This window comes from Mustela nivalis, assembly GCF_964662115.1.
Source record: "Mustela nivalis genome assembly, chromosome: 9".
Classification (NCBI taxonomy): Eukaryota; Metazoa; Chordata; class Mammalia; order Carnivora; family Mustelidae; genus Mustela; species Mustela nivalis.
In genome coordinates this window covers 103,411,914-103,433,098 of record NC_139028.1, presented here as the reverse complement: position 1 = coordinate 103,433,098, position 21,185 = coordinate 103,411,914, and the positions used below count along the sequence as shown (strand labels likewise).

Genomic DNA, 21,185 nt, shown 5'->3' with positions numbered 1-21,185 from the left:
CGGGTGCAGCACCCTAGCAGGCTCCTAGAAGACTGTGAAGACAAACCCGCTTGCTCAGCTCCCGCGACCAGGGCTGGGTGATTCTGCTCTTTCACTTCTCCCTCTCAAGTTCCCTATCTGTGACATGGGAACGTCTCCCAGCTGCCCAGCCTCAGCCCCAATGGGAATACTACGAAGGGGAAACGGTGCTTTCAGAAAGGTCGGTCGCCAAAATGCCAGGCACAGCAGTATCTGAAAAGCGAAGCTAGAAAACAGGGCGGTGCGGGGAGAGCCTGCGCCCACAAAGCACGAAATAAACGCCCAGGGAAGCAAGCAGTTTCTCCGGGAAGGGGACCGTCGCCTTGACGAAAGCTTGCGAGGGGCCACCTTTGACCGAGCTGGGGACTCCCCCCCCCACAGAAGCGGTCCCCTCGGCCCGGAGGGCCCGCACCCGGCCCTGCCCCGGCTCCCCCGGCCGCCGCCGCTGCCGGTCGGCCCGGCCCCTCGGGCCCCTGCAGGCCGGGTCGGAGGTCGGCCGCGCTCGGCCAGGCCGGCCCCGCTCCGCGACGAGAGCCCTTCGCAAACACGCCCCCTCCGGCCGCCGCGGGCGGGCTAGCCGGGCCCGCGCCGGCCAGATGTGACCAGCTCCGGGAAGGGCCGGGCCAGAGGCGGCCTGGAGCCAGCGCGGGGGCTTCCCCTGGGAGGCCACGGGCACCCCGGGACCCCGGATCCCGCCGCGCTGGACTGGGCAGCCGGGGCAGGGGCTCGGTCGCCGGCGCGCGAGGCCGGCTGGGTTCCTGCGAGCCCCCTCCAAGAAGGGGTGCTCGGAGCCCTCGGGCTCCTCGCCACCTCCCGCGAACCCCGCCGACAGGGCACACCCGGGCAGGTGCAGGGGATGCCAGTCCCGCCCCCACCCTTCGTGCCCGCCCCCCCCCACCCCCGCTCCCGGGCCCACCCGGCCGCTCACCTGGCCCAGGCGCAACAGCAGCAGCAGCGGCGGCAGCACCCAGCGCAGCCCCGGCGAGCGCGGAGGCGGCCGCGCCTCCCGCGCCGCCCGCTTCATGCCCTGCGCGCCCTGGAACGTGCCCGGGACGCGCGAGTCGGGCCCCGCCGTGCGCCCGAACCCGGGCGCCCTCGTCGCCGCCTCCAGCCGCCGCCTCCTCCTCCTCCTCCTCCAGCCCGTCCGCCTAGTCCCCGCTCCGCCCGCCCCGGGCTTCCCCGGGGACATGGCAGCGGCGGCGGCGGCGGCGGCGGCCACACGGCGGAGCCTGGCGCGGCTGCCGCGGGAGGGACGCGTCCCTGGGCGCGCAGGGGCTTCGCGGGGCGGAGCAAGCGGCGCCCACCCCCCGCGCGCGGCGCCCTGATCCCGGCTCCTGCGGCTCCGGCGGCTCCCGCTGCCTCCTCCGCGCGTCATGCGGCTCCGGCTGCAGGGAGCCGCGGCAAGCGCTCAGCCCCCTCCCTTCCCCCTCCCCCTCTGAATATTCATCGCTTCCTCCCGCCCGGCCGGCCAGGCGGCTGCAGAGCACCGCGGCCCCTCGCCGCCCTCCCGCTACAGCCCCCGCCCCCGCCCAACCGGCCGGGCTGCGGGCGGCGGGGAGGGGGCGGTAGCGCGCCCCGCGCGCGCCCTGGCGGCTCCCCTCCGGCGGGCAGAGGAAGCGCCCCCGCCGTGCCCGCCCTCTCCGCGCAGCCCTCCCACATTCCTGGGGCTCGGGACCCGGGACCCGCTCGGCGGCTCTCGAGCCGCGCTAGCCGGTACCCCACGGTACAGGCGTCCCAGCCTCCGCTCCGTGCCCCGGGGTTTGGGTCACCAGCTGTTGACCGGGATCCCTGCCGAGGGCACAGCCAGGCCTGCGTTTAGACAACGATCCCGCGAAGGCCTGCTAGACCTGCCCGGGGGGTGGGCGTGGGGGTGAATGAACCCCTAAATTGTAGGAGACGTGCTGTGTGCTGTGCTCTCCCCGCCCCCATCCTCCCCGGCTGAGAGGCGAAGAGCGGGCATGGGACCGGGTCGGGTGATTGGGACCCCGGCTCTGGCGTATGGCAAACCTAGCTCTCTGCTAGTAACCAAAATGTGTGACCTCCGGAAGCGGCATTTCACCTCTCTGGACCTCTCCACTTATCTGCGGAATGAAATTAATACTAGTACTCTTTTAGGGAGACCCGACTGACAATTACATGAAATAACGGCAGAAAAGTCTTAAACCCGGGGCATGACACATAATGGGCCTCAGTAAGCATTCGCTCTGCCCGCAGCTTTCATCGCGTCATCGAAGAAGACCGCGAGCTGCAAGGGTTTCAAGACGACTATAGGTGTTACTACTATGCCAGCGCACAAAAGAGAAAACTGAGGATCTGGGAGGCGAAGCCCGTTGCCCTAGGAGAAGTAATGAGAGAAAGGGCCAAGCCAAGGAGTGCCGGGGAGGGAGAGATGAATTCCAACCAGGAGGAGAGGTGACACCTGAGCCGGGCTTTGAAGGATGGGTTGAATTTCACCGGGCAGATAGAGGGGGGCGGGGTCTCAGGAAGTGGGAGCAACTTGGCAAAAAACAGGAGGCAGATGCTTTGGGCTTTTTCTTTTGAAAAGCAGGGGAGGGAGGGTGATGGGTAGTATCCAGGGGAGATTTTGAAAGATGAGTTTAGCAGGGTGGAAACCCCACGAGGTGTCCAACACCGCTTCCAGACATCTCTGGTGCCTCAGGTTCCCCATCTGCAAGATGGGAACATAGGTTCACTCAAAAGGTCTAAGCAGCTCCTACCAGACCATACACCCAGACAAGCTCAGTCAGTGTGGGGACTTCACCTGCTGGCTTAAATACCTTGCCATCTTTTGTTCAAACATGGTATAATTATAATTCACAAGAAATTGTTTCTCCCTTGCCTCTTTCCCTTCTTGGGGCTGAGACAGGTGGTTTGAAAGGCACTAGTGTCCTTGAAGCCCAGAGGGAAAGAACGCTTGACTTAGCACGGGCACTGCCAGGTCTGCAAGCTGCCACAGGTACAGACCCTACAGACCCTACAGAGCCATCCAGGCCTCCCCGGCTTCATGTCTTGGATCTGCAAACAGTACCCTGAACTCAGTGTGCACTTTGATTTTTCTCGTGGGTAAAACGTATGTCCAAGTTTAAGTGTGGGGCAGAACTGGATTTCCCTACTACATGATGAAGAAAGAAAATAAACAGTCTTTTCGGCAAAGGGAGTTAAGACCTAAATAATAAACTACCTGTTCAGTCACAAACGGATCACACTGGATGAATGACCTCTATGAGAATTGAAATCAGTCCTGAGGAGGTGTGGCATAAACTCCCCGACAGCTGGAGTGGGCCGTTGTCACCCTCGGTGCCCTTTGATGCTTAACTCTGCGCCTTGTCCTTAGCAGGAACTCAGAATCTGTGCCGCTGTGCCATTGTACAAATATATCCAGGTGACCGTGATGGGAAAATTCATTTTTCCACGTGGATAAATTAAGTAAGGATCATTCACTTTGCAAAGGGCTTTGAGACTAGATTCCAGTGTACAGGCCTCGCCTTCAGCTGTCACTTCCCCTAGAACTTCCCAGGTGCCCCAGCCCCAAGTTGGGCACACTTCCCCTTCCATGCTCTCCAAGCTCCCTGTGCTAACCCTATGTAACCACAGTGTTGTAAGGGCCTGTTTATGTGACCATCTTCCCCCATGGACCCTAAGTAAGCCCGTGAAAATGGAGCCTCCATCTTCTTTATCATTGTCTCCCCAGCATATAATGGTCACTCAAATAATATGCATTTAGTTGAATTGAATGCATTCCTTTGAATAGTAAACTAAGGTATTAGAGATATGCGTGTTCTCTCCCTCCCTCCCACCCACCCCCCAACACACACACGTACACACCCCAAATTCCATTTGCAAACAGCTTTTCAGGCATAAATCTACTATGCAAAGTTCAAGACACATTCTCTTTGAGAATGTATAATGATAGTTGACCTTTTAATCATGTCCACCTTCAAGCAAAAGCTAAAGCTTTACTGAATATGGGGCCAGGTGCATAGAGAACAAAAGACCCCAGCCAAGAGGTTGAAGGTTCCAGGAGCCAAGAGGGTTCCTGGACGTGTTCCAAAACCATCTGATAGGAATCACCTCGTGACTTGTTACACTCTAGATTCCCATGCCTCTCCAGAGACTGCAGGGGATGAGGCCCAGGAATCTGTTTTCAACCAGTTCCTTGGGCCATTCTTGCTATCAAGCAGGGCTGGAAAACACAATTTATCATATGGCTGGCCTGCATTGTACCCCTAATAAAAAGGAAGACCTCTGATCAGTTACCCCCTAGGTTCCAGGCACTGCTCTAGGTTACATCCATTATTTCTACTCCTTATAATAACCCTGCAGAACAGGTACCATTATCAGTGTATTACAAACCAGGAAATGGAATCTCAGAGAGGTTTAGCTACTTACACAAGGTCATACAGCTTCAAAGTGGCAAAGCCAGGATCTGAAACCAAATCTTTCTTGCCACTAGGCCACCATGCCCCACCACTTGACGCTTACAGATAAGCTAATATAAAGTGCTCTAGGTGTTGGTTGTTACTACTAACTTTTGTTATTACTTTCCTGGGCCTCAGTTTCCCCAGTTTTAAATGGGAAAGGACAGAGGCTACAAGACTTCCTATTTTATCCACAGAGGATGGGGAACAGGCAGAGCCACCATCCCACCAGGAGGCAAGCCTTCTGGCCACCAGCCTGGAACCAGGTCACTAGCCCCTCAGGGAGCCCATTCAGCTGGCAACCCTCGGTTTATTTTAAAAGCCACCATGAGCAAACCATTCTCCAAAGCCCTCCTAAGCAGAATGGAATGTTTCTTGGGAGTCTGATTAGCTAATGTTGCAGGCATGGCTGCCCTGAGACCTTCCTGTCTCGCAGACTTGAACTGAATCAGAATGAAAAGGAAGACTTTTAGAAAGTTCTTTAAAAAAAAAAAAAAAGTAGCACTTCATCTTTATAATAGTAACAGGATGTTTCCTGTGGACTAATAACTGGGCTGTGGTTAGAACTCCATGTTTGTCCACCAGACCTCAGTTCCTCCCTAAACAGTGCCCTAATCACCTGCGCATGCACCAAGCCAGGAAGTGCCTTGGCAAATGCCTTCCTTGTTTCTGACTTCAAGCACTTACAACATTAAGCATTTTCCTAATTCTTTTCTCGTGTGTGTGTGTGTGTGTGTGTGTGTGTGTGTGTGTGTGTGGTGTTGAGATAGGAAACAAAGTTTGACTTACAAAGAAACAGTTGCATGTGACAGAATTTCAGGGCCAGAAAGAAAGCCTATGGTAGGTCCTCAGGGTCTGGGAATGCAGAAACAGAGCCATTTCTCCTGAGTACCCCCATCCTTTCCCCAAGATTAGGTACCCAAAGGGATCAGCCCACTGGCTTCTGTTCTCCCAGCTTGTTAGGTCCTGAGTCAAGGTCCCACCGAGCCCAGCACCTTTACATTCTGGCAGGACAGACCCAGGACCCAGAGTCTTAGGTACCTGGAAACACAAGGAGTGTGTGCCAAGGAGACTGGGAGCCCAGGGGACAAGGAGCTTTTGTCCAGGGCTTGACAATGACTCCTGCGTGAATACCAGAAGTGGCAGGCAGGGGGCAGGAGCCAGTCAAGCCTGAAGCAGGAACATCCCCTCAAACAAAGAAAGGGTTGAGAGATATAAAGGCAAGAAAAGAAGAGTGAGCAGGAGGCCCAGAATCCCAGGCCATCCTGGCAGCTGGGTCCTTCCGGGCTTGTTAACAATAAATTAATTCTTTTTCAGGATCGAAAAGAAATGTCCTTTTTTTTCCAGGTTGAAAAAAAATTTTAATCACATTGTGCTAGATGTATAGAATGCCCAGGTCCCTGCAGTTAGGACAAGAAATCAACTTGGGGGGGTGCCTAGGTGGTTCAGGTGGATAAACGGCTGGTTCTTGATTTCAGCTCAGGTCATGACCTCCGAGTCCTGGGATTGAGCCCCTGCATCGGGCTCCATGCTCAGCGGAGAGTCTGCTTAAGGATTCTCTCTCTCCCTCTCCCTCCGCCCCTCCCTGCACTTGTACACTCTCCCTCTCTCTCCCTCAAATAAATAGATCTTTTTTTAAAAAAGAAATCAACTTGGAACAGTTGTGTAGCCATCTTGCTAGTAGGGAAGAAAATACTCTGCAATCTAAATAAGCAAATAAAAATCATGTATGACAATACAAGTATAGTATGTATATGAATGATAAACATGTGTACATACATGTCATATTAGATATATGCATGAACTTTGCTCACAGCAATAAAGTGTAGTGTATGAGGAGGGACTCTGGAGTCAGCTGCCTGGATTCAAATCATCATCCTGCTGTTTATTAGCTGTGTGACCCTGGACAAATTAAGTTCCCTGTGCCTCGGTATCCTTATCTATAAATGAGGATGTTCTTGATGATAATATTGGCCTCATTGGTTGGTTAAAAATATGAACGTAGTTAAAACATTGATAACACTGCCTGGGTAAAGTGTTTACCATTATTAAAATACCCTTTTTGGCAGATCTGAAGCAGGGCGATGTAATGGGAAGAATATGTCCTTTGGATCAGATTGGATCCCTGGCCTCCATTTGCTCACACAAAGAATAGGATGATAATTCACTGACCTTAAATCATTGTTGTGCAGATGAAATGAAATGACATGGGAGAAGTGCCTGGCAGAGAGTCTGGGAGACCCAAGTGGTAGAGGCATTAGAAGTATGGAAAGAGGAAAGAGATTGGGAGTCAGGTCAGAGACCTAAGACTTCATTAACCAGTGTCAGAATACAGACAAGTCATTCCTCTTGGACGTAGTTTCTTCTTTTGTAAAACGGGGATTAGATTCATGTTATCAGTCAGGATAGGTGCAGTTATGTGGCAGTAACAAACACCTTCCTAAATGTCAATGACTGAAAACAACAAACACCTATGTCTTGTTCTCACCACAGGTCCTCACAGGTTGGCTGAGGGCTGGACTCCACGTCATCCTTACTCAAGGAGTCATCTGCTGGAGCAGACACCATCTAAAACATTGCCCACTGCTGTGACAAAGGGAAAAGAGTTCTGGAGAGTCCTGAAGGGACATATGTGTCCCTGGGAGTGACACTCACCTTTTACTCTCATTAGCCAGAACTAGTCATCCAGCCCCACCCAGCTACGGTGGGGGGACGGGAGGGGGGGGGACAGCAGGAAGTAGAATCCTACCACGTGCCCAGAAAGCAGAGCTAGAAATGTCTGATGAAGAGCCCTCATGACCAGCACAATTACAGAGCCTCTAAAATCTTGCTATTAAAAGTGCAGTCCACTGACCAACAGGATGAATGACCCCTGGGAGCTTGTTAGAAATGCAGAGTTTCTGATCCAACCCCAGAAATTCTATGTTAATGGTTAATTTTGTGTGTCAACTTGAATAGCCACAGGATGCCCAGCTGTCTGGTTAAACATTATTTCTAGGTTTATCTGTGAGGGTGCTTCCGGAAGAGATTCACATGTGAATGGGGGTGGGGAGGGGTGTAAAGCAGATTGCTCTCCCGGATATGGGTGGACTTTATCTGTTAAGGGCCTGACTAGAACAGAAAGGTGGAGGATGGTTGAATTCTTCCTCTGCCTGACTGTTTGAACTGGAACCTCAATCTTCTCCTGACTTTGGAGCTCCTGGTTCTTCCAGCCTTCAGACTCAAACTGAAATTCACACCCTCAGCTCTGGCTCTCTGGCTCTCAGGACTTTGAACTACACAACCAGCTTTCCTGGGTTTCCAAATGGCAGATGGCAGATCTGGGGCTTCTCAGTCTCCATAATAGCATGAACCAAAACGTCATCTTTATTCAATGTATATATTTATATATATATAATAGATACTACATATCATATGTATTGTAGATTACTAATATATATACTATATATTACTATATATACTAATATATATACTAACATATATTACAATTATATATTATATATACTAATATATTACTATTATATATTTATATTATATATACTATTATATAGTATATATTAATATGAAAATATTATTGTTATATTATATATTACTTACATGTACTATATATATCTTTGTACTATATATTATTAATGTATATATTTCCTATCTGTTCTGTCTCTCTAAAGAACCCTAATACACCTATTGAAACAGAATCTGCATTTTAACAAGATTCCCGGTAGATTCCTATAGACATTCAAGTTTGAGAAGCACTGGCCTAGTCTGTTGGCTGGCAGGACAGGACGCCTCCCTGACTCTCAGCCTTTATCTGTGGGTTTGGCTGACGTGTTTCTTTCTGGGCCCCCCTCAGAGACCCAGAATCAGATTTCTGCTTCTAATTAGGATGGAAGCTCAGGAGTCTGCACGAGGAAGCACACAGGTGATCTGAGGGCAGTGAGCTGCCTCCTACTACGCTTGAGAAATTGCTCTCCAGTTTGGTCTGAGTCGATGGGATTTTCTTTTCTCTATGAAGCAAAATGAATTTTAAAAGGCCTAGACTATCACCAATAAGCAGAATATCTTCAGAGTCTTCTTTCACTTACTTGGAAACTGTAAGCCGAGACAGAGAGAGGGTAAAAACTTCAGTAATAATATCTACTGCTATTATCGACTGTGAACTATGTACGAGGCTCTTGTGCAAGCTACTTGAGACCCTTGATCTTCTTCAATCCTTACCAACACCCTATGCCAGGGACACTCTCGTGACCCCCATTTTCTGGTTAAGGAACGAAAGCAAGTACAGTTTAGGGTAATCAGCTGGCTCAAAGACACACAGGGGAGAGAACTAGGAGGCACAGGTCTGCCTGAAACCGAAGCTTGTGTTGACCACTACATGCTGCCTTCCCAGGGCAGGCATCCCTAGCCCAGAGGTCCCTCTTTAATCCCCACCCTGAACGTCTCCCACCTGGCCCTTTAGCCTTCAGCCGTGTCAAGAGCAGCATAATTCTGATAGCCCTCAATTCCCCTAGGTACATAGTAAATGAACGATTTCAGGACAAGAACAGACAAATTCCTCATTTCCCCCCAATCTTTCTCCATCTGCTGCCATTATTTGCCTCCATTTTTGGCATTTTCATCATTTTTTTTTTGAAGGCTTGCATCCACTCTGTTGAAATATGCTGTTTGTGCTCTCACGGTTTATCATCCTGAAATTCAGAGAAATGTAAAATGTAACACACACAGAGAACTTTGGTGGCCATCCAGTCCAACCTGCTCACTCTATAGATACAGTAATGGAGGCTCAGAGAGGTTAAGTGACTTGTTAATGGTAACACAGCTGCTCTAGATATCAGAAGTGCTTTAGCAGTAAGGCTTCAGTCTTGCAGTCTCTCTTAACACTCCTCTCTCTCCACAGGAGAGAAAATAAAACCTCCTTCATTCTGGGCTTCCACCCTTTCCAGATGACCTCCATTAATTGCTGGACTGTTAAGAAATGTCAATACTCTTGATTTAGCCAAGACTTGAAGTTTAACGTCACCAAAGACATAAAGAACATGAAGCAAAATGCCTTGAGCCTCAGCCCTGGAAAAGTAAGCCAAGTTGGGCTGATTCTGGGCCAGGTTCCAACTTGATTATGGTCTTAAGCAGGGAAATCCAGCAGAGAGGAGGAGTTTATAAACCAGCTGTGAGCCCAGCATTGGTAATGCCACAACAGGTGTCCTCAAGGTCTTGGCTTTTCTAGCAGAGCTAAATTTCCCTTACTCTGGTCCCTTCTGACACAGTGACAACCTGAAGACTCATTATGCCTGGAGCAAGACATCCACAGGGCAGAGGAGCCTCGGCAGCTCAATGGGTTAAAGCTTCTACCTTCGGCTCAGGTCATGATCCCAAGGTCCTGGGATCAAGCCCTGCATCGGGCTCTCTGCTCAGCAGGGAGCTCCCTCCTCTGTCTCTGCCTGCCTCTCTGCCTGCTTGTGATCTCTGTCTGTCAAATAAATAAATAAAATCTTTAAAAAAAAAAAAAAAAGACATCCACAGGGCAGAAACATAAACCTAAACAGGGTAGAGCAGAGAAGGAATCCTGCCTGACTCCCTAACCCAGCCTGAAATTTGTTACAGGGGAACATCCCCGGCTCCTAGCCTCTAGACCTTCAGCACCAGCCCAAAACAGTTGTGTTCTCTGCAGGCCTGGACCATATGCAGGATTTAAATTTCCACTCCCATAGCTTGAAGGGAGTTTAGAGGTCATGCATTCCACCCAACTTTATTGATAAAGAAATGATAGTGAAGGCCAAGAGGAAGAGGACAAATGGTCTAAAGTCATGGAGAAGTTTATAGGAAAAGTCAGAATGGGGACTAGGATGGGACATAGGATATATATAGGTATTCACGCATATGCACTTGCACACACACACACACACACACACGGACACACACAAGGTTATACTGTTTTAAAGTTTACAAAGTTCTTTCACATACAGGCAATGACAATACTTAAAATATTTTAACCTGTCAGCCACAGATTCTGACGAATCAGGTTGGACATTGGACTACAGAGCTACAAACATTAATTCACCTGGCCCCTCAACAACCCTGAGATGTGGGCTCAGAAAGATTGACATTTAGCTCCAAATCACCATGTTAGGTGAGATTTGTGTTTGCTTGTTTGTAGGTTACAGGAATAGCTTAAGCCAAAAGGGGGGCTTTATTCTGAGAACACTGGGGTGTCTCACAGACTCCAAGGCAGGAAGACAGCCAGGGCACCGAGGGCTGGGAACCCAGTAGGGTCCAGGCCAGTTGTCTCTCCTCTTGCTTCTCCCCTACAGGCCATCCATCCTGCATCCATTCTCTGTATCTTCGTGCACTCACTTCTGGTTCTCCCCACCTCTGTTTCAGGTTATTACAATGAGCCCCAGATCATTTCAAATCCCCATTTGCAGAAGAAATCTGGCCCAGCTTGAATCCCATGCCCATCTCGGGTCCAATCAATGTGGGCAAAGGGACAGGGTCATATTATATAAAAATGACCACCAAAGATCACTCCCCCGACTGGAGGGCAGGTGCACAGACCTGGTGGCAGTGAGCACTTCCTGGTGGCAGGAAGACACCCCAAAGACTGATTAATATGGTCAGATGAACAGGCAGAGCCAGGGCTCAGACCCTGGGCTTCAGACTCTCAGAACAGAATGCCTTTTCCATAAGACCACTGACCCCCTTTTTCCAAGGCCTAACCCAAACACATGGTTGCTCACTTTGCACTATCCTTGAGAGCCAAAGGTCATCTCTGTTGTCCTGGGAGGATTTAGGCCAAGGCTAAGATTCAATACCAGCTATGGCTAGATCTCCTGCACACAGATCAAGGGAGGGCCCCTGACTGTTCCCTGAGTGTATTAATAAAATCCAAGAAGCAAAGGAAGAATAAAACCTGCCTTCAGCCATGGAGCCCCAGGCTTCTGCCTGCTTCTTGTTCTCTGGTTGTCTGAGCCCACTATTTGGAGACTGAAGAGTGGTGGCTGTCTGTGGGGACCCACTGCCTGGGGTCATGGCAAGTAGAGGAAATATCTGCAAGGAACCTCAAAATTAAAGTCCTGCTCCGAGGCAGGCAGAAAGCTAGAGTCATTTAGCCAGACAAGAGCAGCGCAAAGGGCCAGAACTGATACTGAGATGGATGTGGCCAAGGAAAGAATCCCAAGGAGAAAGAGAGCAGGCAGCAGATGCCTTACACACTCTTAGGTACCTCCCTGCAGAGGTGGCTCTTAAAGACAATGGTAGGATGGGGCAAGGTTCACACTCACACATCGCAGGTGGGAATGGAAGCTAATCTAGTCTCTCTGGGAGGCAGTGGCAATGTGTATTAAGTCCTTAGTAATAATAATAATAACAATAGTAAAGTCATCTTTACCACAGAAAATCCACTGTTGCTGTCTCTCCACTGAATAAAAAAGAGCCTAGCAGGCTTAGTCATTAAGCATCTGCGTTTGGCTTAGGTCTTGATCCCAGGGTCCTGGGATTGAGCCCCACATCGGGCTCCCTGCTTGATGGGAAGCCAGCTTCTCCCTCTCCCACTCCCCCTGCTTGTATTCCCCCTGTGTGTGTGTGTGTGTGTCTCTGTCAAATAAATAAATAAATAAATAATCTTTTTTTTTTTTTTTTTTTTTTTTTAAAAAAGAGCCTGGAACACAGACGGGACTCAAAAAAAAAAAAAAAAAAGCCTACTGAAATGAACAGCAGGGTGAGTGCGAAGTGCACAGAGAGAGAGATGCAAAGGACATTCAGTGCAGAGCAAATTACAAACAACCAAAATGCCCACCAATAAGGGACTGGTTAAATAAATTACAGTATAGCCTTACAATGGAATACTTTATAGATATTAAAAACGATGGTCTAGATGTGTACCTATTGCTTTGGAAGGATATTCTCCATTTCTCCATGTTACTGAAGGAAGGAAGCAGGAAAAAAGCAATCTCATTTTATAGAGAGAAAAACATTTTAATATATGCACAGAGCTAGGTTAATAATCCAAGCAAATGTTAACAGGAGACGAGATTTCAGGTCATTCTCATTCTTTTTCTTCAGTTTTTTTCCAGTTTCTAATTGTTACTTATATAATTAAAAATAAAATGGAGAAAATAAATATATACATGAAAGTATTTCCCATCTACCAGGAGTGAAGTAGGGCCAGGAAGGGAAATACAAGTTGTCAAGAAACAAATGGTTTCAGAGCACCAGTTCTGTGCACTGCCAAGCACTTCAGCAGCTACCTAGAGGTGCAGGGGAAGGTCCCTGCCCTCCAGGGTTCCGGAGTGTGATGGCAGTAAATCACGGAAGAGGGTGGGAGCTGGATGCACTCTGGCGATCAAACTGATGGGCATGTGGGCCACCAGCAGACTTCTGCTTCCTGCCTATAGGATAGAACACAGGGATAGACCAAGACAAGACTGGGAAGAGCTGTAGATGGGGGAATCTGCAGGGCCCAAGATGCAGCCAGAATCAGGAAGAACCAAAACAAAGACTCGCAATGATGGAGAAAGGCCAAATCTCATCAGTGAGAGTTGAGCTTAGCAGAACAAAAATTAAAAATCCAACTGTGGGGCGCCTGGGTGGCTCAGTGGGTTAAGCCGCTGCCTTCGGCTCAGGTCATGATCTCAGGGTCCTGGGATTGAGTCCCATATCGGGTTCTCTGCTCAGCAGGGAGCCTGCTTCCTCCTCTCTCTCTCTCTCTCTGCCTGCCTCTCTGCCTACTTGTGATCTCTCTCTGTCAAATAAATAAATAAAATATTTTAAAAAAATCCAACTGTGTGCTAGATGCCAGGAATACAGGTGCGAGGAATAATCAAAACTAGCAAGATGCCTGTTTTCATGGAGTTACAGTCAAGGGGGAAAGGGAATAAAGAAAATTGATTGATCAATCAATAAGTAAATGTAACAAGACAAATACGAGTATAGTGAGAGACTGTGACTACACTTACCATGGTGAGCATTGAGTAATGCATAGAATTTTTTAAAAGATTTTATTTATTTATTTGAGAGAGTGAGAAAGAGAGAGCCTGAGAAGGGAGAGGGTCAGAGGGAGAAGTAGAGTCCCTGTTGAGCAGGGAGCCCAATGAGGGACTCGATCCCGGAACTCCAGGATCATGACCTGAGCCAAAGGCAGTTGCTTAACCAAATGAGTCACCCCGGTGCCCTGCACAGAATCATCAAATCACTATGTTGTACACCAGAAACTGATGGAACATTGTCTATCAACTATACTTCAATAAGGAAAGAAAAAAGAGAAATACTCCCCACTGTCTTCCTTCAAACAGTGAATGTCATAGAGGAAAAAATAATAAAATGAACATCCTCAAACCTACTACCAGCATTTAACAGTTCTTAACATTTTGCCAAATTGGCTTCATCTATTTTTCTGTTGTTTTTGTTGATGATGTTTTAAAGTACACATTTCATGATATTTTATCCCTAAATGCTTTAGTACATATCTCGAAAACATAAGACAGTTTTCTACATAACTTCAACAGCATTATCCTACACAAGAAAATTAACAATAATTCCTCCGTATACCCAAATGTTTTATCCATACTGAAATACACACAATTGTTCCCCAAATATTTTTTAAAGATTTTATCTTTAAGTAATCTCTACACCCAACATGGGGTTCAAACCCACAACTCCAAGATAAAGAGTCACATACTCCCCTGACTAAGCCAACCAGGCGCCTCCCCCAAACACTTTTTTGATGTTGGTTTTTCAAACTAGGACTCAGTCAGATTCTACACATTGTGTCTGAGTGTTTTTATTTTTTAAGTCTCTTTTTAAGGTCTGTATCTACATCTCATCTACAATTTTTATCTATAGATTTATCTTCATTGTCAAAATAACTGCTCCCAAATGTAATATACCCATAAGAGTACATTGTAGCCAGACCCATCCAGAAGAAACCCAGGCTGTTGTCAGGCAGCAAACACTGTATCCTGGTCCCCTCAGATCCACTGTAAGAGGTAACTGATGACAGGTGAGATCTCCAGCCTCAGAAGAAGCAAAGGATACCCTCTAAGTGATTCAGCCCCATATGAAAAGGACTAGAGTGTATTTCTCTCTCTCTCTCTCTCCCTTTGCCTTTCTTGTATAATTCAAAAAGGCAAGTAGATGTAATGGGAAGAGTATAGGTAGATGAGGCTCTTCTCCAGCACCATGTCTACAAAGCAACGTGGTCCTGGGTAAGTCATTTCACATCTTGGAGCCTCATTTCTTGACCTGTAAAATGTATCATGTTTATAATGTTAACTGATGCAGTTTTATGATTTATCTTTTACAGTAGCTAGCATTGCTTTAACTGACACAAAGTCATTACTAACTCATACTTAGAAGGAAAACCTACATAGTTTTGACCTAAACCATGGTGGGCTTTTGGAAAACCAAATAAAGAGTCATGCAACCAGGTGGTGGTGGCAGGGGAGGACATTTCAGTTTTAATACTGTATCTCATCATCAAATGTATGCCACCTTTTTTTCATATTTTCACACTCCTGAAGGAAGGTCGTGTGTTGTAATTGGTGGCATCTCAAATTGCTGCAGCCAGGTGATGGTTGGGATGTAGCTGGCGCTGACTGCACATGCACAAACCTGCTCACCGTTCTCCATCTCTTCTCCCTTTTCCTTGAGATTTGCGCATTGTTAGAAGTACAGGTGTGGAGTTAAATCATCACTTACAATGGCTTCAAAAAGATTCCATGCTGATTTGGCACTGAAGTGAAAAGTTATTATGAACTGAAAAGGCAAGGAAACAGAGCAGCTCGATACATGATAAATCTCCATGTCTAGCAGCGCCTGGCTGGCTCAGTTGGTGAAGCGAGTGACTCTGGATCTCAGAGTTGTGGGTTCAAGCCCCACACTGAATGGAGAGATTACTTACAAAAAATAAAATCTCTTTAAAAAAATATCTATGTCTAAGGGCATCTGGGTGGCTCAGTTGGTTAAACGTCCAGCTGTTGGTTTTGGCTCAGGTCGTGATCTCAGGGTCATAGGATCAAGCCCAGCATCAGGCTCCGCATTCAGCAAGGAGCAGGCTTGAAATTCTTCCTCCCTCTCTCTCCCTCTGCCCCTCCACACACTCTCTCTCTCGGTCTCTCTCTTTCTTTAAAAAAAATAAAATAATAAATCTTTGGAAAAATCTATGTCTAAATACGCCTTCAAAGAAAGCTCTTCCAATATGCATCAAACAGAAATCCTAAGTGATAAGAAAGCTTTCTGTCATGGTTTTCTATCTCTTAGAAATACAGCAGAAATACAGTGAGTGGGGTGAGTCCTTCCTATGTGCTACCTAAGAAGGGAGCAGGGTATTACATGGGTGATTAACGGGGAGGATAGTCATTCAGATCGGAAGGGGAGGCCGCCCTGAGGGAGTGATGACCCCTGAAAGACAGCAGTGACAGCATCCACAGAGGACTTCCCATGAACCAGGTACAATTCTAAGTTTTTTTGTGTAACTCACTCAATCCTCATAAAAACCCTCTCCATTTTACAGATGAGGAAACCAAGATAGGGATGGAGAATGTAAATCATTTGTTCACAACTCAGGTAGTGCAGCTTATAAGTGATAAACCAGGACTCTGGCTCCAGATTTAATGTCTATATCTACATCTCATCTACAGTTTTTATCTATAGATATATCTTTATTGTGAAACACAGTAATCTGGCTCCAGTTCAATACCTTTTACCTTTTACCACTTCAATATCCTCTCTAGGGATGAAAATGAGTGAGTCATCTCCATCCTACCAATAAGGGCAGCAGTAAGTGAACAGTTTACGAGCATAGGCTCTAGAACCAGACTTGATGAATTCAAAGCCAGCCTCTACAATGGACCAGCAAGGTATTTGACCTTTCTGAAGGGCCTTGGTCTCCTCATTTGTTGTAAGGATAAATAAGTTAATAAGCTTATAGAGCTTCGATCAGAATCAGAATATAGTTAAGCCCTCAAAAAAATTATAGTATTATTATATTCATACAATGTACACAGTAACTCTAAGGAAATTGAGGCTCAGAGAGGTTACACAATTTGTCTAATCCACACATTTCAAGAAAGGAAACGGCAAAATGGGTAAAGGGGAGTGGGAGATGCAGGCTTCCAGTTGTGACATGAGTAAGTCCTGAGAATGAAAGGTACAGTGTAGGGAACACAGTCCATGGTGATGTAACAGCGTTCCATGATGACAGATGGTAATGACCCTTGGGGTGTGTAGAGCATAACATATAGAGATTGTGAATCAACAGTTGTAACCCTGAAACTGATAAAATATTGTACGTCAACTATACTCAAATAAAAAATTAAATATATAAATAAAATAAAGTAAAATAAAAGCCTTGATCTCAGGAAGGAAGGAGGGAGGGAAGGGGGAGGGAACGAAGGACTCGGGATTCAAACCTCAGTCTGTTCGCTCAGAAGCCCTTGCTTTATGCAATGCCTCCACAGAGCTGCCTATTAAAGATGAGTCAATGGTTTAGGTATTCATTCTTGAAGGTTTCCAGGAATAGAGATTCGAAATCCCAATGTGACACCTCATTTTAAGGTCCCAAATCCCACCCAAGAGTGGGGCTCTCTCATCGCCAATCTGGACTTCGTCTGTTTTATTTTCAAGGTCATTTTCTCTTTGAGAAACCTGAGGGAAGATGGACACTCACCAGGCAGCTTCTTTCTTTTATATTTTTCGTATATGTACTTCACCGTTCCTCCCCTGTATTGAGAAGGTTGGATCATGTCAGAGTCTGACACAAAGGAGGTGACAACAAAAAGGGGTTGAATGGAGAACAGCTTGGTGGCTGCCAGAGGTGGGAGGAGTGGCGGTGGATGAAATGGGTGAGGGGTTCCAAAGGTACAGACGTCCAGTAATAAAATAAGTAAGTCATCGGATGTAAGGCACAGCATGGTGACTATAGTATATAATACAGTGATGCATATTTGAAAGTTGCTAAGAGAATAGATCTTAAAAGTTTTCATCACAGGGCGCCTGGGTGGCTCAGTGGGTTAAGCCTCTGCCTTCAGGTCAGGTCATCATCTCAGGGTCCTGGGATTGAGCCCCACATCGGACTCTGCTCAGCAGGGAGCCTGCTCCCCCCACCTTTCTTCTCCGCCTGCCTCTCTGCCTACATGTGATCTCTGTCAAATAAGTAAATAAAATCTTCTAAAAAATATTTTTCAACACAAAACAAAAATATTTTTAAAAAACACGAAATAAACGATTTATAACTATGTGTGATAAGGGATGTTCATTAGATTTACTGTGGTGATCATTTCATAATATATACAAATACCAAAACATTAGGTTGTACCCCTGAAACTAACATAATCTCCTATGGCAAGTCTATGTCAAGAAGAAAGGCACAAACCAGGTGTTGTATGAATTGACAAACCAGAGAAGGAGTGCATGGCCTCTAAGTTCCCTCCCAGATCAGAAGACCCCGTGCCACCCCACTCCTGCCCACCCAGCTGGCTGCTTTCTCTCTGACTCCCCTTTCTTAATCTCTGTGTTTCTCAAACAGCCGTGTTGCCAGGGCCTTCTGAGGACACCAGGGAGTGGAAGTGGCCTTGGTATATGGTGACACCCCGGCTTTCCTCATTCTTCTTTCCCCTGGTCCAGTTTTTGACTGAGAAGGAAGCAGATTCTCTCCCTCTGCCCTTCCCCCACCTTCTAACATAAATAAAGCTTTAGAAAAAGAAAAGGGTAGAGATGGGGAAGGGTGGGGGTGGGCCGTAGGGATGAGGTTGGGTTGAGGGTCTGATGTGCGGAGGTCGAGGGTGGGTGGGTGGATGACATGTGGCTGGAACCCTCATGCCCATCACAATCGTTGGTCAAGGTCATAGGGGTTACAGGCAGAGGAAGGTTGGGAGTCCTCCTGGACATTCACCCTCAAGACAGGAGACCTGGGCCTTTGGTTCCAAGTAATGGAAGTCCATCTCAAACAAGCATAAGGAAAAAAGAAAAGCATGTATATTGTTCACATAACTTGGAATTCCAGGCATGGTGCCAGTTTTCTATGTAGCTAAATATTCAAATGAGGCCTCAACTTTTCTCTTCCTCTTTATCTCCCTACCCTGTCGCTTTTCTGTTTGATTGTATTTTCTCCTCAGAAGGCAGGCTTCCTCCACGTGATGGTGGCTGGCCATCCTCAGTGGACACCCTTCCAGCTGCCAAAAGCTCTAGCTATCATGCCTGTGGTTAAGTGGGGAGGGGAAAGGGGCTGTCATGGGGAGGAAGCTGGAACTGTTCCCTTTTGTCAAAAAATCAAAAACTTTCTCGGAAGCCACAGAGCCGGCTTCCCCTCAGGTCTTGTTGACAAAACCTGGGTCACATGGATGCCCCTCGCTGCAAGGGAGTCTGGGAAGGTAGGAAACAGGGCCGTTGTGGGTTTAGACATATTATGATCTGTTGCCTGGGGCTGGCCATGTGGTGACATCACCCAGAATGAAACTGGGGTTTTTTAAGGCATAGAAGAGGAAGACTGGATTGGAGAGGTAACTAATGGGGCCTACCACAAGAAGGGGGCATGAGGCAAGCTCAGTAGATCACAGACTGAGAACAGGGAGAAGTTTACGAGAAAAAGGTAGAAACGCTAACTGGACAGAAGCAGCTACTGTCTCCATTACAGCTGCGGAACTAAGAGGTAAAAGCCGGGGAAAGAGCTGAATCAGGAGGGGTGGGGCCGGAAAGGGGGCGCACAACAGGAGAGGACCCACCAGCTGTGGGCAGCACCTGTCAGGACGTCTCCCGGAACATACAGCTCTCTTTAAGGATATTCTGCAGCAAACGTTCAGCAAATACAGAGAATTCTTGGTGAGCAAGGAGCCAATGAGATATCTCATCACGGAAAGTCTGAGTTCTTCCTACTACTTCTGTTCCATCCCCATGATTCATGTGCCAAGGTGACCCTAAACCGAAGCAACAAAGCTACAGCCTTGGGGCACCAAAGGGGGCACCCTGAAAAATCTTCAGTGGTTCCCAACCACCACCAGCTCAAGTCCAGCTTCATGGTCTGGTCCTGGCGCCCTCTCTCATCCAACAACTTCATCTCTCACTGTACTCCCCCTCCATCCTCTGCTCTCCACCAGCCCGTCAGAGCTCCCCAAATCCAGCCTGCACCTTCCCGACTCCAGGATTTTGTGCCTTATGTCCTTTCTGCCCTTTCCTAGCTGGGACATCTCTGTGCCTCCATTTTCATACCTATAAAGTGGTAAAAGCATCTCTCTTATCAGGTGTTGGGGGAGTTTGGGAACTTAGGTAATAACATATTATGTGCTGAGAAAACTGGCACATGGTAAGGGCTCAAGACAGGTTAGCCATTATTATTCATGAATCCCTATTTTAAAATGGTAACAAACTCCATGTACCTACTGGAGCACTTACCCATTCCGTCCCTGCTGTATCTGTGAAGGAATATGTCAAGAGGGTAAGCATCATGAGGCCCAGGGTGGTGTGTATGGCTCCCCGGGGCCCCATAGTCTTTGCAGGGGCCTGCCAAACACACAGCTCATTGCTCTTAGATGGTTCAACCCGAGATGAGAGACAGTCAGCCTGACAAGGGACAAAATGTTGTCCATCCAGGACATTTTGGAGAATTCAGGGCTAGGTTGGGCAGAAAGTCAGTCTCCAAGGCTGCTCCCCCTTGCTGGCTGTGGGACAACACCAGGAAAGGGAGCCCACCCGCAATTTCACAAGGAAGTTCTCGGGAAAGTCAGATGAATCCGTCCACTGATGGTGTGTGGTTAAGGCCCGCTGCCAGGCATCCCCCACCACAAGGGCAGGAACCTGCCAGCATGAAGGAGGTAAAGCCTGAGTGCCACTGGCCTCCCTCCACAGCCCATCAGCAGTGACTCAGCAGGAAGCCAGCCAAGGCCTGAGTCACTCCCTCCCCTGCCACACCCGGGTTTTCCTCCAGTGGTGGGAAGGCAGCTTAGAGCCGGAGGTGTAAATCTTCAGTACCTGGGTCTACCGAGACTAATGAAATCACTTCTTTAACATAGCTTAGTATTTAAGGACACAAGCTCTGGAGTTAGACTGCCTGGGTTAGATGCCTGGCTCTGCCTTTTACTTAATCCAGGGCAAGTTCCTGAGATTCTCTGGCCACAGTTTGCCCATCTATAAATGGGAGCAATATGGTACCTCCCTCAATGGAGTGAAAGAGCTTAGAGCAGTGCTGATGTATTAACACCCATTCTAACACATAAGGCCAGTCCTACCTCAGGGCCTTTGCACTTGCTGTTTTCTCTCCCTAGAAGGTTTTTGCCCTAGGTGGCCACCTTCCTCACTTAATCCAGTCTTGAGTCATTGTCTCAGTGAGACCTATGACGGCCTCCCTATGCAACCCCGCCTCTTCCTTCAACACTTTTACTCTTTCCCACTTCTCTCCTTAGGACTTATAGTCATCGCATAGACTACGCATTTTATTCCTGTATCTTGTCTACTGTCTATCTCTCTCCACCTACACTGAAATTCAAGTTCCATTTTTGTGTCTTCCTCCCTGCTGTAATCCCCAAACCTACAAATGTGCTGACACACAGCAGCTCTCAGTAACCGTGTGTGGAATGAAAGGAAAGTGAATGTCAGCTTATTCACAATTATTTGTCACCAATCATCATTATTATCGATAAAGATCACCATTATTCTACTACAGTGAGAATCAGAGAAAAGTTCAAAGTTTAAAACCTTGCCGCATTCTGCAAATCTGCTTTTGGTTTATTGATACTTGAATAAATAGATTCTTGAAGCTCTGTAACA

General features: G+C 47.7%; 1 protein-coding gene across 1 annotated transcript in view; it reads right to left on the bottom strand.

The window, feature by feature from the left end:
• The window catches only part of PTPRJ (protein tyrosine phosphatase receptor type J), a 162,542-nt gene extending 161,126 nt beyond the window's left edge, over positions 1-1,416 (bottom strand). The window contains exon 1 of the mRNA XM_082747992.1: positions 947-1,416. Coding sequence (XP_082604118.1) covers positions 947-1,393 — 447 coding nt within the window. The 5' untranslated portion in view covers positions 1,394-1,416. The remainder of the gene's footprint in view (positions 1-946) is intronic.
• Positions 1,417-21,185: the final 19,769 nt, after the last annotated feature.